Genomic DNA, 15,616 nt, shown 5'->3' with positions numbered 1-15,616 from the left:
AGACCTTGATTACACAGGTAACCACCATATCTCCTGCAACCAAAGGGGCAGTACACCTAATGAGAGACAGTCACTCACTGTCCTTCCCAACAGCTGTAAGAGAACCATAAAGTTGCTCCACAGAAACAGGGTATTGCTAATCAAGCAGTGCAAGCAGTGTATTTCATTCCTAAGTATGATATTCTTAAGTGACAGGGTGAGTGCCTCCTCTTCCTCCCTCCCAGCACCTGCCAGCACTCTCTTATTTGTAGGCACAGTGAAAGTCATGAAAAACTTGTGTTCTCACAGACCTAAAATACATCATTTATTTGGTAGAGCAAGTCAACTAAGTAGCACAGCACCAAGCAACCCTTGCTATGCTTCATGTCTTTGGTACTTAATTTTCTCATTGAAAACAACAAGTGAAAATAAGTCTGTGTTCCTTTTCAACAGGCAAGTTTAATTTTTGAGGCTTTGTTAGTGAAGATTAAGTAGGAACAAAAAACAACACTGCAGAGATTGTACAGTCTCATTTGCAGACACTTCAATGTCTACTGTTACAGGAGACATTATTAAAAAAGCAGGTTTTATCAAATTTTGAGTTAAAAGACAAACAGGTAGAAGGAGACAGCCTCTGACCAACAAGCACGTGTAAAGATCTATCCTGAAACAATTGTAACTAAATATTGTTTAAACTTGGCAGTCATAGCCAATTCTCATGTTACAAGCATCGGTGAATTCCCCACATAAATTTATAAAAGTCTCTAGTAATGCAGGGAAACATGATACCTGCTAAGGAACAGGAGACAGACACAGGATTTTAAGAATTCTAAGACATCTTTTGTGTCTTCTTACCCCTCATTGTCTATTGCAGAGAAAGGTAGAAAATAAATGTATCATCTGAGCACTCACCTACCCAATTATGTAACTTCTAAAAATCACTTTTTCTCTCCTAAGCCAATACTAAAAAAATGTGTATACCAGCTAAACATAATTATGACAGATTTTGCTGCTATAGCATTTTTGCTAACGCCTGGTCAGTGTATTCTATGAGATACTCTGGATAAATCTGCTGCTTCTCAAAGATGACAAAGATAGAAGGGTTTGAAGAGTTATTCACACAACTGTCATAGAAGTTTTGGTTGTCCTTCAAGGGAGGCCGAACATAAGAAGAATTACCAAGAGTGAACTCCCCCACCAGCACCCGTGCCAGAAACATGGTCTTGATGTATGGGTCTTCCCTGCAGTAGCAGTCAGAATAAGATGCATCCCGTGCAAAATAGCTTCCTGCAGAAGAGACACCAAGATAGAATTGATAAGACACCAAAATTGCAGGGAAGAAAGTGATACAGTGTGAAAGCAAATTCATAAGCAAATCCATTAAGTGGTTCATGAACAGCCTTTCCAAAGCCTTCACTTGTCCTGTATGTCCTTCTTAGTGAAAATGACCACTATGTATTACCTACACTTTTATTTTTCACAGCACGCATATTAAAAAGCCCCACAAGTAATGTTTTAAATGTTACCATACTCCTCAAAGAGATTCCCTCCTGACCCTAGAAGACCACCTTCCCCAATCTCACCCAACTTGCTCTCCTGACAGAGGCTACTAATACTCATTAGAACATTTCTGAGAGTTACAAAGTATTCAATTGGATGGGTGGGTAATCAGTCAGCCTGTATCTTGGCTATTCCACTTGGTACGTTGATCCTTTCCTGTATGCAGGATGATGTAAAGGAATATAATTTGCTAACAAGGCAAAAAGCCTGTAACCAGGATGGCATTTACATTCCTGGAAAAAAAACAAGTAATGTCACGTTGCTTTCCTGTAGGAGCTTGGAGAAAGTGGAACAGAAGTAAGCCTGGACCCTAGGAGAAACCATCCCTAGAACTAGCCTTTCCTAAGCTTGTCTTTTCTTGCAAGGACAGAGTGGGACATAAAGAACAAGGCCTTTCAGTATGTGTTACCTCCAAATGATCATTGCCAAAGTCAGATATGTTGTCCACGTCATCCCAAAGGTAAGTCCTAGATTGTCCGAGTGCCCTCTTCCTAACTTTATGCCTCTGCAGTAACTACTGAGAGTTTTTTAGCAAGTCTAGGGTTAATGAAAGAGCTGAAAAACAACCTTTGCCGTAGACTGTCCCATGAATGCCACAGATCCTCCAGTCAAAGTTTTGCTGACAGATGGCATCAATGTATTTTTTACTGGTCCCATGAAATAAAAATCGCTCATCCACAGCCTTTCCACCGTTGCTCTTCTGCATTTGTTCCTTCTGCCTGCAGTAAGAAGCAGTATCTTTGCAGTTCCACAGTGGCTGTACCCAGACAGGTTCCAGCCATACTAGTACTCAGAAATTATTAAAACAATAAATTATTAAGTAATAAATTTTAAGTATTAAAGAATACATTCTGAAAATCCTTACGTTAAGGTCTAAACTTGGGGCATACAGGTTATCTTGCTGTCTAGCTGTGTACAAACATACTTTCATTACACACAAATGCCTCCAGATATTTAAAAATAAAAATGCTTTGTATCATTCATTGCCTGTTGGGAGAGGGGGAGGACTCTTAGCATTTATTTTTTTTTCTAAACAGGAGTTCATGTTAAGGCTTTCCCTCAGTGAGTTGTGCATTTAATTTTGAAGCTGTTTCAGTTTTGACCAGCTACAAACTAGTGGTTGCACCAAATGCGACTAATTACCAGCTTCAAGGCTTCAGTGGAAGGCAGCTGTCCTGGACATAGGCCTGGCAGAAGTCAGAACTGCTTACTTGGGAGCAAGAATTCCTCCCACAGAGCTCATCTGACTATTCTAAGCTCTATGTCTTGACTGAGTTTTGGTTTTGTCGGTACCTCTTTATCTACATGTTGATCCTGGCTAGGTATTTCAGTGGGGGATGGAAGCAGATCCTTAAATGCAGCTGCATTTCAGGAATGCTCATGTCTATCTTTAGCACACAGCTAACTGCAGAAAAAACAAACTTAATGTACACATACCAGCGCAGTATTTTACACATACCATTGATACAGTTCCCAGAGAGATGGGTTCTGAACTCTATGAATCCTTTTAATAACTGTTTTGGGCATCGTGCGTTGAAAGTCCACTTTGACTTTCTTGTATTCTTCAGAAGAACTGTCAAGCTCAATCAGCTGTAAGGAAAAGATTAAAAAGCTACTCTCATCTTTTACTAAATCATAACAAAGCCACCCTACCTAGTGCACTACTAAGACCTTTAAAGTCTTTTCTGTGAAACAGAGGTATAGGCAGCAAAAATGCTCTTGGAAAAAATGCAGATTAGAGAACCCTGCTCTGTAAAAGTGAGCTCTTACCTAGGGAACATTAACTCCTGGGGTTTAAGACACCCAGGCTGCTCTCTCACAGGACATTAAAGGAGCTTCATGCTTTTGTGTAGCCACCCTGCCCCTTTTAATATTTGGACCAAAATATATTTGCGTGTATATATCAAACAGTACCTAAATACATAGAAGAAAAGAGCACATAAATAAAAGAAGGACAGAGAATTTATGTTGCAGCAAATCAAAGAGTACCTCTACACTCATGCTTTTTAAATCTTTATAGTTTATAATCCCTACAGCCAGTGAACACAAATTGCACTGTCTGTTATGTTTTTACATAAATTGAAAAGGTTTTATTCAGTCAACCATTTTAGGGAAGAGTAGGGACACACCACCAAAAGTCAGTCCTGAAAGCAAGCAAAGTTTTGTACTTGCATGTTTTCCCTAGGAACATCAAGAATGTCAACATTACCCTTCCCTATTTTTTATTGATAATTTCTTGAGGATTTGCATTTTGCAAGTTAGTAATTTTCAAGCTTCATATAAGAAGATCTTTTCCATAGGTATCGTTACTAGAGTTGACAGAGGTGGTGGTGGAGGCAGGCAGGAAGTCAGCAAGGTAAACCCTGCAGATATCAACTGGGTGTGTTACAAAGGTAAACAACTTTACTCCACTGGAGTTACGGTACATTTTAATAAATGATCCCAGCCTGAACTCTGCTCATTTCAGCAATGCTCCATAGACATGCAACAGTGTATTTAAACACAGCTCAGGGAATGGCTACTCTGAAGTTCACAGGCATGATTTCTCTCTGATGCTTCAGCACATGTTGGACTTCAGAGCTATGCATCTTGGGCACCAGTAACAGTGTTGCTTCAGGCAAATTTGCCAAGCAAAGGGATAAGCAGTAGCAGTGAAATCCAATGTTGCCAAGGTTATAATGCCACCATTTGTTAAGTTTAAATCTGGGACTAGTTTCACCTCTAGGTCTGCCCAGTGTGGTATCAGGCTCAAATTTACCAACACCTCTGCATTACATTACATAAGAAACAGTCATCTACAAGCGCACAAGAAACACTGAACTGTAACAAACCTGTATGTGACAAAACTGACGGAGAGAAAAAAAAAAGCTCCAAACCTTGAATCCCAGTTCAGGCAGGGCAGATTTGTCCCAGTGAGCTGGAATGCCCTTAAACTCTTCTGTATGTTTAAAGCCCCTGTACATTACAAGACATTACAAATAGGTAATCAAAACAAAACAAATCCCTACATTTTATATACACATGATACTAAACATTTTTGCCAAGTTTAGGGATAATATAGGCAATTGAACATATTCAGAAATATTTCAAAATCATCTTTTCAGTTCAGTACATGACAATATTTGTTCCAAATCATCATGTCAAGACTTATGGCAGGAAGCAAGATGCCAAATGAGGAAACAAATTAGATGATACACACTGAACTAAACATGAAGCCAGTTCTCTTAGTTGCAAAGGGCTGAATGTATACATAAAAGCTCTGCCTCACTGGGGTAGATAAATAAAAACACATCCAGTATTATATCAATGTGACAGAAACAGGATAGATACAGCCCTCTACTTCCACCCCAATTTCAGTTGGTGTGTTCAGCTGCTCTTTTCTGTGTTAAGCAAGCACTGTGTGCTACAGGGGAATGCATAAAAAACATTGGCTGTTACATGCAATTATATAAAACTTCTCCCCTTGCAGACTCCCACCTTTTGCTCCACTTGTAACAACTACTATTTTCCTTTCAGATTGTCTGGTTGTTCTCAAAAGAATTGTCTGTAAACTTGTACTTAGCTTTGAAAATTACTGATCTTAGATGTCAGAAAGGGCTAATATGCATAAACGTTACTGCTTCCGTCTGCATCAGCTGCTCTAGTAAGATAGCTCCCTACAACGTTGCTACATGATGAATTATTTTCTATGCTTCCACACTTTCTGTAGCCAAGCCCAAACTTCCTTCACCCCCAGGGCTCCCAAGTTGCTTGAAAACTGGTGGCAGGCTGCAATACTGCCCTGGCTAGACATTGTTGTAGGAAAGGTATGTCCCTTCCCCTCTCAATTTCTTTTACAATTGCCTTAACAGCTACTCCTTCACCTTATTTACACCCTTGGAAGACACTGCATTCAAAATGCACTAAATCCATCACCGCAGAATGAGCAGTTGCAGTTTACCTTGCTCTTGTCTTTTCTACCTCTGTATGAGAGATAAATTTAGGTCTTCTGCAAATCTCTCTCTCTGTTGTGTAGCGAAGGTTTTTCTGAATCATGGCTGGGAAAATAAAAATAATACCCTGAACAATCAGATGTTTTCAGAAAGCCTTCATGCTGCAGCAAAACTTGCCACTAAGTTGTTTTGTCAAAAATGTTGACAAAAGGGCACAGAGCTTTTTTTCTTGTGACACAAAGGGAGGTCAGAGCAGGATGTGAAACCCACTGTCTGTCTATATAAACCACCAAGAAGGATTTCAGTTTCAGTTTTGCTCTTAACTTTAGAAGGAATCATAGACAACGGTAGCTATTTCCCCGTCATTGTTCCATTAGTCACACTTAACTGAAAAGGATCATTGTAAAGTAAGTATCTACTTTTGCTCCATGGATTGCATCCCCTCCTTCTCAATTTGCAAGCAAGATACTGTTTTCCTACATGTAGTTGTAGATTTCAAACCCCATAAATGCAACCTAACATCTATAACAGGCCATTAATTTTTATTGACCACCAACAGAAACAAGTCACAGCAACCTGAATTTTAGAGGCATTATTTCTGGATCTTGGAACCTCTGTAGTTACTGCCACATCATACTAGCAACTAAGAGTCAGTAGCAGCGAGGAGAATGAGGCCTCATCTTCAGAGAGAGACACAGGAAGAAAACAAACCAACCAACCAACCCCTTGGCACCACCAAGCCTAGAAACTAAGTTTTAGAAGACATCTACATTGTGTATGTTTGCCTAAGTTACTAAAAAAGCCCAAACCTTAGAAAAGGGATTGATTTACTATGCAATTTTCCCTTCTAAGCTAGACAAGTTTCCCCAGCCTATAGAGATTACAGCATTGCTTTCAACTGAATCACAAACAGCGTATCACATGCCATTTCTGCCTGTTTGGTTTTTTTTCCATGCAGAATGAGATAGTAGTGGAGAGTTAGATCAAAGTCAACTACACCAAAATGACAGTCTAGGCAGGCTAATTCCCACCACCACTGTATCCCATGGTTTTTGAAAAGGATACCTGGAAAGGCAACAGCTCAGAGAGCTCAGAGAGGACAGTGCCATCACAAGTAGCTTAAATTTCCTGAACTCTTGGGAAATACATCTGCCTACTTTGACAAAGTCAAGGTATTTCTTCAGCCTTTCCAGACAGGCAGAGCTATGAAAAGAAAATAGCTACATAAATCTTCCAATGCTAAGGAGGATTGTCTAGACCCTACACCTTGCCCAAGTATTGGTTTTTCTGCAAGCCAGTGATTAAAGCAGACCAGAAGCAGGCTTACCAAGTTTTCCAAAAGTTTCTCACCATCTGTGTTGGTGCTAGCATCAATGGCAATGTCACATTTGGACTTGCTGGCAGACATTTTGAAACCTAGCACAAGAACTTCTCAGAAATAAAAGGGTTGGAGGAACAGGAATGCCACTTTGCTTATGTGAACAGCTCTTATCCTGAGAACTTTGACAGAGGCTCTGTCTCTGTAAGCATTGCAGATCAAAGTTCAAATTTCTCTCTCCTATCTCCTGTAGTAATGTAGTTTAAAACCACAAAAGACCTGGGAGGGAGGGAGGGAGGGAGGAAACAAAAAAACAAAGCAAATGGAACCTACCTCCAAAATTGAGTTCATATTCATGTCTTCCAGCTTTGAAGTTCAGCTTTGGGGAACTTTTGGCTATATAAGCTTTCTCCAGGTCATCACTGGAGACAGTGGCAGCTTGATGATCACCATCCTGTCAGGCCAAAACCAGAGGAAAAAAAAAAGATTCTCCTGGTCTGTTATATACAAGCAAGTTTAAAACCCAGCAACTGTCATATGGTATGGTATGGTGGTTGCAGTATGTATCAGCTTTTGGGCATGATAGCAGCTATCATGGCAAAAGCCATGTATTAAGCAGTTGAAACTGCCCCTAAAACAAACCAAGTGGTGTTATGAAGCCTAAGCTTACACTGCAAAGTCCATGCTGTAATCGCTACTACTGAGATTGCACGTTCACCAACCAGACCTCAGCAAAGACACACAGCATACTACTGGAACCTCAGAAAAGGAAGTTTAGTCAGGAGCAATGAAAAGAATGTATTCATGTGATCCTATCTGACAAGACTCACTGAAGAATTCTCTGTCAATAATATTTGTGACTCACCAGTGAGCACTCCTGTACCTGAACCAATCAAATTCACAGGCAAAAGATCCCATTAGGCCTCTAAAGTCCCTCCGTACAGTGTAAGTGAGGGAGGGAGGGGGTGACAAAAGAGGGGGAGGTTATAAACACTGTGCACTTTTCAGTAGTTCTGCACTTTTAACACAGAGTTGAGAGTCTCCCCATTTCTCCATACTTACTTTTTTTCCATACTCCTGCCACAGGCCATATTCGTCTTTCCAGTACCAGATCCATTCTGTTGTAAGAACGAAGTGAGGGGGTTTGGTCACAGAGGAGGCTGTAGAAAGACGTCTAACCTTTGCAAACCCACAGCGCATATTCAGAAAACAGATACATGACAAGACAGAGCCACTTTCAGTAACACCATTATTAAATCTATTAAAAAAAAGGAGAAAAAAAAAATCAGAACTGTTTGTGAAGCTTTACATATAGGTTCAGAAGTCCACCACAAATTTGCAAATTAAGTCAACATCACTCAAAAGCAGAACACAAACCTGCAGTTTCCACAACAATCCTAGCTCTGTCTTGTGGCTGTACATACTTTGCATTACAGTATTACGTCTCACATTGGTTCCATGGGCGGTAACCATTATCAACTCGTAAATTAGTGAGTTACATAAGGTGAACAGAAACAATGGAAAATGTACACTGCTGCCTTCTTGCTAACCAACTATATTCTAAACAGAACACTGTCATAACTTAGGCACCGCTTCAAAAAGCCTCTAACATAACGTAAGAGGGCTAGGTAAATTCTCCAGCACGGGACACAGCACACTGCTATGAGCCCCTTCCAATACCCTCTTCATGCTACATAACCAGTTCCAAACTCTTAAAGGTACTTCCATTTTCTTAACGTTCTCTGCACCCAAGAATATCTATATCTCCAGGTACACAAGGTATTCTACCAGTTCCACAATACGGACTGGGGGATAAGGGGGCAGGAGGGGCAAATCTCATGCTACCTTTCCATCCTCCAGCTCAAAAGGTGGAAGATAAGGTTACTTCTAATCGTGGGGTCAAGCTGTGTATTGACAAGCTCTAACCAAAGACAGATTCCCACAAGTATTTTTATTAGGTATTCAAAAAGCAAGTAGACGGGGTACTTCAGGACATGGTTTAGTGGGCATGGTTGATGGTTGGACTCAATGATCTTGAAGGTCTTTTCCAACCTAAATGATACTATGATTCTAAGTACTTGGGATAAAATCACCATTCTCTGCAGTTTTCCAGCCATTCTTAGTGAGGACTAAGACCTCCTATAGTAGCAGCAGTAGGAAGTATTTATACATTTTTTCACAGCAAAGAATACTAGAGTCTATGGGTCAGTCACATAAAATAACTGTGGTGGATTGACCCTGGCCAGCAACTAAGCACCCACACAGCTGCTCGGTCACTCCTCCTCCCCTGCACAACAGAGGGTAGAAAATAGGAAGGGCAAACGCAGGAAAAGTTCTGGGTCAATATAAAGGCAGTTCAATAAAAGAAGGGGGTGGGTGTAAACAAACAAACAAACAAATAAAGCAAAGCTAATCACTCACCATCTCCCCAGGCAGTCTAATGCCCAGTCAGCCTCCAAACAGTAGCCACCTTGTTAACCAAAAACCCAACCCTCTTCTTCTTCTGCCCCAGGTTTTATTCCTGAACATGATGTTACATGGTATGAGAGATCCCTTTGGTCAGTTCAGATCAGCTGTCCCAGCTGATCCTCTCCCAAGCCCTTGCCCACCCCACAGCCTACCTCCTCCACTGCAGAGGAGAACAGCTGAGTCAGAAAAAGAGAAAGCCTTGACTCCGGGCAAGCACTGCTCAGCAACACCTAAAACATTGGTGCATTATCAGCACTGTTTTAGTCAAAAATCCAGAACACAGCACTATACAGGCTGCTATGAAGAAAGTTAACTATCCCAGCCAAACCCCGTATGGTAACCCAGAGAGTCCTATACGGACTCCAGGCATAAGTAAGTCACAATGGATCCGATCTCCAGCACCAGTAGATCAGCAAATAGAGGTCAGTAGAAGAATACCAAATGAAGCTACTTATGCCATGACTGCAATAGAATTGTAGCAGTTTATAGCCACTAAAGGCCTGGTCCAATATAGCAAATTCCAAACATTATTAAGTTCTGTAAGAGTTTATACCTGGCATTACTGGGGTCACAATATGCTTTTTCTATTTCTTCCATATTCTTCAAGTCCTTCCAGGTATTACCATCAGAGATCTGCCATCTATATGGCAAGTGAAAATGAGTTCTGATACACTTGTCTATAAAAGTTTAAAAAAAAAAAAAAAGTAGTAAGAGATGCATTGTTTTTTACAGGCTATGAGAAAAACTCCAACATTTCAGGGCTGTACACCTAGCTGATGAAAGTATCAAATGCATAGCTAGGGAAAGTGTTCACCTATAGAATCATTACAAGCAGTAGTTTAGAATTTTTCAGCATGAGCAAGCAAAACTTAATTTTTGAGCTTAGGCAGAAGTTCAGTTTCTGTACGTACTAGATTCTCTTTGTGCATCAAAATTGCTAGCAGGAGCTCAATGGTGAAAGACCATTCTGTCTTCTCGGTTTGAGAGACATAAATTTACAATGAATCGAGATCACAAGCTCGTACGAGACTATTATTTCATATATAGAATAACAGTGTAGACTCTAACATTTATGCTTAACCACTTAGTCCCAAAATGGTATCACTGAGGGGAAAAACAAACCCAAACCCCAAACCCACAATAATGCTTAGTTTTAGGATAGGAGGTAGTTCATTTAGAGACTTCAAGAAGTCTCTAAGGGTTCAGGCCTCGCCAGGAACAAGACTAGCAGTAGCAGTGGCCCAGGTATCACAAGTGTCACTCAGAAATCATTCAAAGAGTCAGTATGCAGTCACTCCACAACAGGAGTGAAGATCACATCACCAGTACGCATATGTGTAAACTTGAGGCTAGCTTTCATAGTAGAACAACAGGCAACTTCACTACAGGGAAAGTCAAGGAGACTGCACTACACTGTTCATATGAGAAAGCGTGCAGTACATCAGGGAGCTGCTACAGGTCCAAGAATATCAAGAAGGAAAAGAATGACAAAAGGACAAGAAGAAAGCTGGCACAGCAGCTTTTTTCCTGGACAAGTTGAAACATTTTGAAATGGAGACAGCTTGGACAGAACAGAAGAGTGCTAAAAGAAACAAGGAATAATGTAGAATTCACAGTATCTTTTGTAGCTATTTGAAATGGGACTCCTATCATTCAGCAATCCCTTAAGTGAACATAGGCGGAATAGCCAATCTCCAACACAGGCAAATATTATACATTTCAGAGCAAAACAAAATAGCTCCTTTGTTTGGTATACCAGGTAGGTCAAACACTTTCCTACCAGCACTCAAGATTACAATGAGATTTAACTAAAGGTAAGCATAAGCTCTGAAGTTTCCCCTTTCAGTGAAAGATGTCTCTCGCTTTATAAGAAAAGGAAAATAGACTGGACTGGCTACAGTCACAACCTACCTTTAAAGCCACAACTTCTGTACAGATGATATAAACAGATCTGTTCCAATTCATCATCATTTGCAGTTGAGGGCTCTCGGCTAGAGCTGTGTTTTCTCTCTAGAGGGGAGAATTATAAGCCATATTAATACACTTTGTTTCAACAAGTCCTCTTAAAAGTGCACCTATGGGTAGGGAAGATGCCTAAAAACTGTGTTTATAACTACATAACTGCATTCAGCTCCAGAAAGACACTGAAGTCTTTTATAACCTTGTATACTCAAAAGTCCTACCCCTTTATCCATCCTTTCTAAACTTGACTTTCCTGTCTGTAACTGCTAAATTCCTCACATAGTTTTTAGCTATCACTGCAAAATAAGAAAAGAATCCAATGCCTTTACATTTCTAGATGGACTTGAGTTAACTGTGCATTCCACAGAGCTGTCCACATTGGCAGCTACAAAATCCAAATTCTAAAAATTTGTTATTTCTGCAAACTAAAGCACACCTGGAAACAAAGAAGGGAAGAAGGAACTGCAGGGAGAATAGCAGAGATGAACACACACTTTTGGATTTCCCATTCTGTTATCCTTTTCTTTCCTGCTAAATTATACTTAACTTACAATTCTAAGGAACTTCAAAAGAAAAGAACAAACAAAATATTACATCTCTGAGAAGTAACTAGGATAGCACTGTCTGTGAATTCTTGTGCTAGACAATCACTACATTAAAAAAAATGGATAAAGTAGTTTATGATCACACAAGTAAACACCACCCCTATTCTCTACCCTTGTTTATGTTTTTTTTAGCAAGAAAAAAAAAATTATAGATCTCCCCATTTCCAGTTTCTGTTATGCTTTTCTAACCCCAAATTTAAGATTTTTGTAAACACCAAGCACTTTATTTCTCAGGAACCCATAATGCCTTGAAATCCACTTCACTTTTCAAGACACAAATCTCTGTCAATGAGATAGGTGCAAGGTCCCTCCTAAAAGACACATCAAGATGTAAATTCAGTTTTCTTTTTCTTAATGACATCTGTGAGAATGTTAAATTCACTATAGTGACTCTTCTTCTGATGTTTTCAAAAGATGGTGTTATTTACCTTTACATGGTGAAGACTTGGCATCTTCTGTGTCATACGTGTTCCTGTTGCCATTTTTTATGTCATACATATTCCTATAAATGGAGGGTAGTTTCTCAATAATGTTTGAGCTCATTCCCTGTCTCTCCAGTTTCTCATAACATTCTGACTTTAAGAAGTCATGGGATCGCTTGCAGCTGCTGCCAAATCTGCACTGTCCCCGCAAAAAATACTGGCAAACATGCAATTTGGTGCAGATCTTTTTATAGGTACAAGATCCATAAGGTCCATCACCTTTGTTATAATGCAAGCAGACCTTGGGCAGAGGAAAAAAAAAGAATTTAAAGATTAAAGTATGATGTGCTCATAAAGACTGTTTGAATTAATGGGTTTTAAATTATACAGCTATGTGTTTACATTTGCATTTAAAAGACTTATCACAAGTTTCTTCTTTCTTCTTGTTTTCCAAATGATTACTTGATAGTTTTTCCTTTTCCCTACTAATTTCTAGAAAGACCTTTCAAGAGACAACCACCATCTTACAGACATTCTCAAGCAGGTGAGATTTTGTTCTAAGTCACATAAATGTAGGATAGTGGATTTTATTGGGTTACTACCCAAACTCTTTGGTTTTCTAGTTTTGGAATAGTGAACTTTTTGACCTAAACTTGATGGTACGAGGTACAGGATCTGGCTGGGAGGGAGTTAACTTTCTCCATAGCAGACCATACCATGCCCTGTTTGGATCTGTGACAAAAACAGTGTCAATAACACACCACTGTTTCAGCTACTAATGAGCAGTACTTGCACAGCGGAAAGGCTTTCTCTTTCTTTCCACTGTACCCCCTCCCGCTCCCTGGGTAGGCTGGGGGTGGGCAAGAAGCTGAGAGAGAACACAGCTGGGACAGCTAGCCCAAACTGGCCAAAGGGATATTCCATACCATATAATGTCATGCTCTAAAATAATAATAAAAAGGCAAGGTTGGGAGGGGGGTCCTTTTTATAAGGTGGCCCTCACTCAGAGACTTGCTGGGAATCAGTCTGCTTGTGGTGACTAACTTCCTTTGCAACACTTATTTCCTTCCCAGTTTCCTCCACTTACTAAACTGTCTTTATCTCCACCCACAAGTTTTGTCACACTTGTTCTTCTTGTTTTCTCTCACCTGTCCTGCTGGGAGCAGGGGAAAGGGGAGTGAGTGAGGGGCTGTGCAAGTGCTTAGCTGCCAGCTAGAGTCAACCCACTACAAAGGAGAACAGAGGATGCAGATTTAAAATTTTAGGTTTGCATTATGCTAACTAAACTGACACCTAACAACTCCACCTAGCATCAAGCCTCTTCCACTTTGTGATGCTCACTGAAAAACAAAGCTAAGAAACTGTCATAGTACTACTCACCTCGGGTAAGAGGGAAGGGTCATTTTGAAGCAGAAGCTGGCGAAGTTCATCGCCGTTTAAATTCTCAAGTCCATACCATTTTAGAACACAGAGATTGTGGTCCGAGTGGAAGTTGTGAACAAACTTGCATTCCTTCCTACAAGTTAAGAAACCCAAATGCAAAATGAGTGAAACAGACTTGCACTATTTTGCTACCCATCGGTATTACACTATACAGTTTAAAAAGCACACCAAATTAGCCAGTTGCAGAAAAATCTGTAGCGCTCCTTTATAAAGTAATTATGTGATTTACTAAGGAGATTACATAATTACTCTAACGATAATTGCCACGCTATTTCTGATTTACAGTCATTACAGCATTAGTGTAGTCTGACAATATTGGCATTTTTGACCTGCGGCTCACAACCACGGCTAAGAAAACACCAAAACGCCGGAGCGACGCTCCCTCCCACTCAAGTCAATAGACACGTTCCCCAACCTCACGCAGCCCAAAGCGCTGAGATTTGCTGTGTGCGGCGGGGCGTGCGGGGGCGGGGGCTGATCTTTCCCCCTCAGACGGGCCCTGCTGGAAGCCCCAGAAGCAGGGGGGTGAGCTGGGGAGGAAGTGTTGCAACCCAAAGTCTGTGAAACAACCGCGGGTGCCTCTCTCCTTTGGGGGAAAAAAAAAAAAAAGGGGGGGGGGGGATTCCGACACGGAAAGGACAGCAGGGCCTTTACTGAAGGCTCCTTGCACTGAAGGGGGCACAGCGAGCCCAGGGCCGAGCCCCCACCCCGGGACAAGCCGGCTCCAGGCCCGGGCTCTCAGCCCGCAGCGACAGAGGGGGAAGCGGTCGCAGACCCCCCCCCGCCTCGTTCAAGTAACAGACTTTTCCCTCCGAAACACTTCTCTTTCTCACAAACGCGCTTCTCAACGGCAACCGAGCAGCCACCACAGGCCGCAAGCAGCGAGCGGCCCGGGCGCGGGCGGCTTCGCGGCTCCCCAAAGCCGGGCGAGGCCCCCGTCCCCGCGGGGAGGAGAAGCCGCCGAGGCCCGGAGCGGGAAAGGGGGCTCCGCGGACATCAAGCACACCCACCCCGGGCAAACAGCCCGCCTGCTCGTCCCCGGCCCGGGCAGCGCTAGGAGGGTCCCCGCCGGCTAAACCCAGGCCGGGAAGGCGGCGATGGAGGTGCCCCGGGCCGCCCCCCTACGCCCCTCACCTCGCCTGCTGGTTGCGGCAGAGCCCCTTCAGGTGGTACTTGCAGAGGTGCAGCCGCCCGCACTGCCCCTCGCAGCCCGCGCCGTGCTCCTGGCACAGCCGCACCGGGCTGGTGGCCACCACCACCACCGCCTCTGCCGCCGCCGCCGCCTCGCCGGGCCGCCGCACCAGCGTGAACCGCTGCGCGTCCCTCAGCGCCAGCGCCAGCTGCTCCTTGCTGGGCCGGCCCGGCAGCCGCCGCTGGAGCTCGCCCTGCTCCAGGCAGCCGCCGCTGGCGCACAGCACCCGCAGCACTTGGGCGGCGAACGCCATGGTCGCTGTGAGATTGCCTTCCCCGGCCGGAGCCGCGCTCGGCGGGTCGGTCCCGACCAGCCCCGCCCCGGGACGCTCCATCCGCCGGGGAGAGGAAAGGAAACCGAAACCCGGGCCGCGGGGATGGCCTCCCCGGGGAGGGACCGGGGGTGGAGCGGAGCGGGCTGCGCTGCCCTCCCGCGCTCTCCCGGTGCCGCCGCTTGTTCCTGGCCCGGGCGGGAGCAGCCCTGAGGGGAGATGCCCTGAGGGGGAGAGGTCTGAGGGGAGAGGTCTGGGGGGAGCTGCCCTGAGGGGAGAGCCCTGAAGGGACAGCCGTGAGGGGAGAGCCCTGAGGGGACAGCCCTGAGGGGAGCTGCCCTGAGGGGAAAGCTCTGAGGGGACAGCCCTGCGGGAGGCCCTGAGCCCGGCCCCGGGCGCTTGAGGTGGCCTCACTGCCCACCAGGCCGGAGTCTCCCTTCGGCTGCTGAGATACTCCCAGGAA

General features: G+C 43.2%; 1 protein-coding gene across 2 annotated transcripts; it reads right to left on the bottom strand.

The window, feature by feature from the left end:
* Window positions 1-412: 412 nt before the first annotated feature.
* Window positions 413-15,216, bottom strand: LOC142042167 (protein mono-ADP-ribosyltransferase PARP12-like). Of its 2 annotated transcripts, none has more exons than XM_075051798.1 (12): window positions 14,825-15,216; window positions 13,628-13,763; window positions 12,254-12,548; window positions 11,170-11,268; window positions 9,812-9,935; window positions 7,852-8,047; window positions 7,123-7,243; window positions 5,480-5,576; window positions 4,371-4,494; window positions 2,999-3,129; window positions 2,107-2,258; window positions 413-1,266 (listed from the first exon to the last, which is right to left on the bottom strand). In XM_075051798.1, the coding sequence occupies exons 1-12, from the start codon at window positions 15,214-15,216 to the stop codon at window positions 992-994; spliced, it is 2,142 nt and encodes a 713-aa protein (XP_074907899.1). In that variant the 3' UTR covers window positions 413-991. The 2 variants fall into 2 exon arrangements, with proteins under 2 accessions (XP_074907899.1, XP_074907900.1); XM_075051799.1 differs by having other exon boundaries at window positions 4,416-4,494; window positions 14,825-15,184.
* Window positions 15,217-15,616: the final 400 nt, after the last annotated feature.

Source organism: Buteo buteo, chromosome 19 (genome assembly GCF_964188355.1).
Source record: "Buteo buteo chromosome 19, bButBut1.hap1.1, whole genome shotgun sequence".
NCBI lineage: Eukaryota > Metazoa > Chordata > Aves > Accipitriformes > Accipitridae > Buteo > Buteo buteo.
The sequence above is the reverse complement of the archived record's forward strand: the minus strand, read 5'-3'. Positions and strand labels throughout refer to the sequence as shown.

Bases quoted from the DNA above. Each gene is read 5' to 3' on its own strand.
- LOC142042167 (XM_075051798.1), bottom strand. From the start codon at position 15,216: ATGGAGCGTCCCGGGGCGGGGCTGGTCGGGACCGACCCGCCGAGCGCG. The intron at 13,764-14,824 runs GTGAGGGGCGTA...CTTAACTTGTAG, and splicing joins TGCCGCAACCAGCAGGCGAG to GAAGGAATGCAAGTTTGTTC. The intron at 8,048-9,811 runs GTATAAACTCTT...TTTTTTTAATAG, and splicing joins TGTGACCCCAGTAATGCCAG to ATTTAATAATGGTGTTACTG.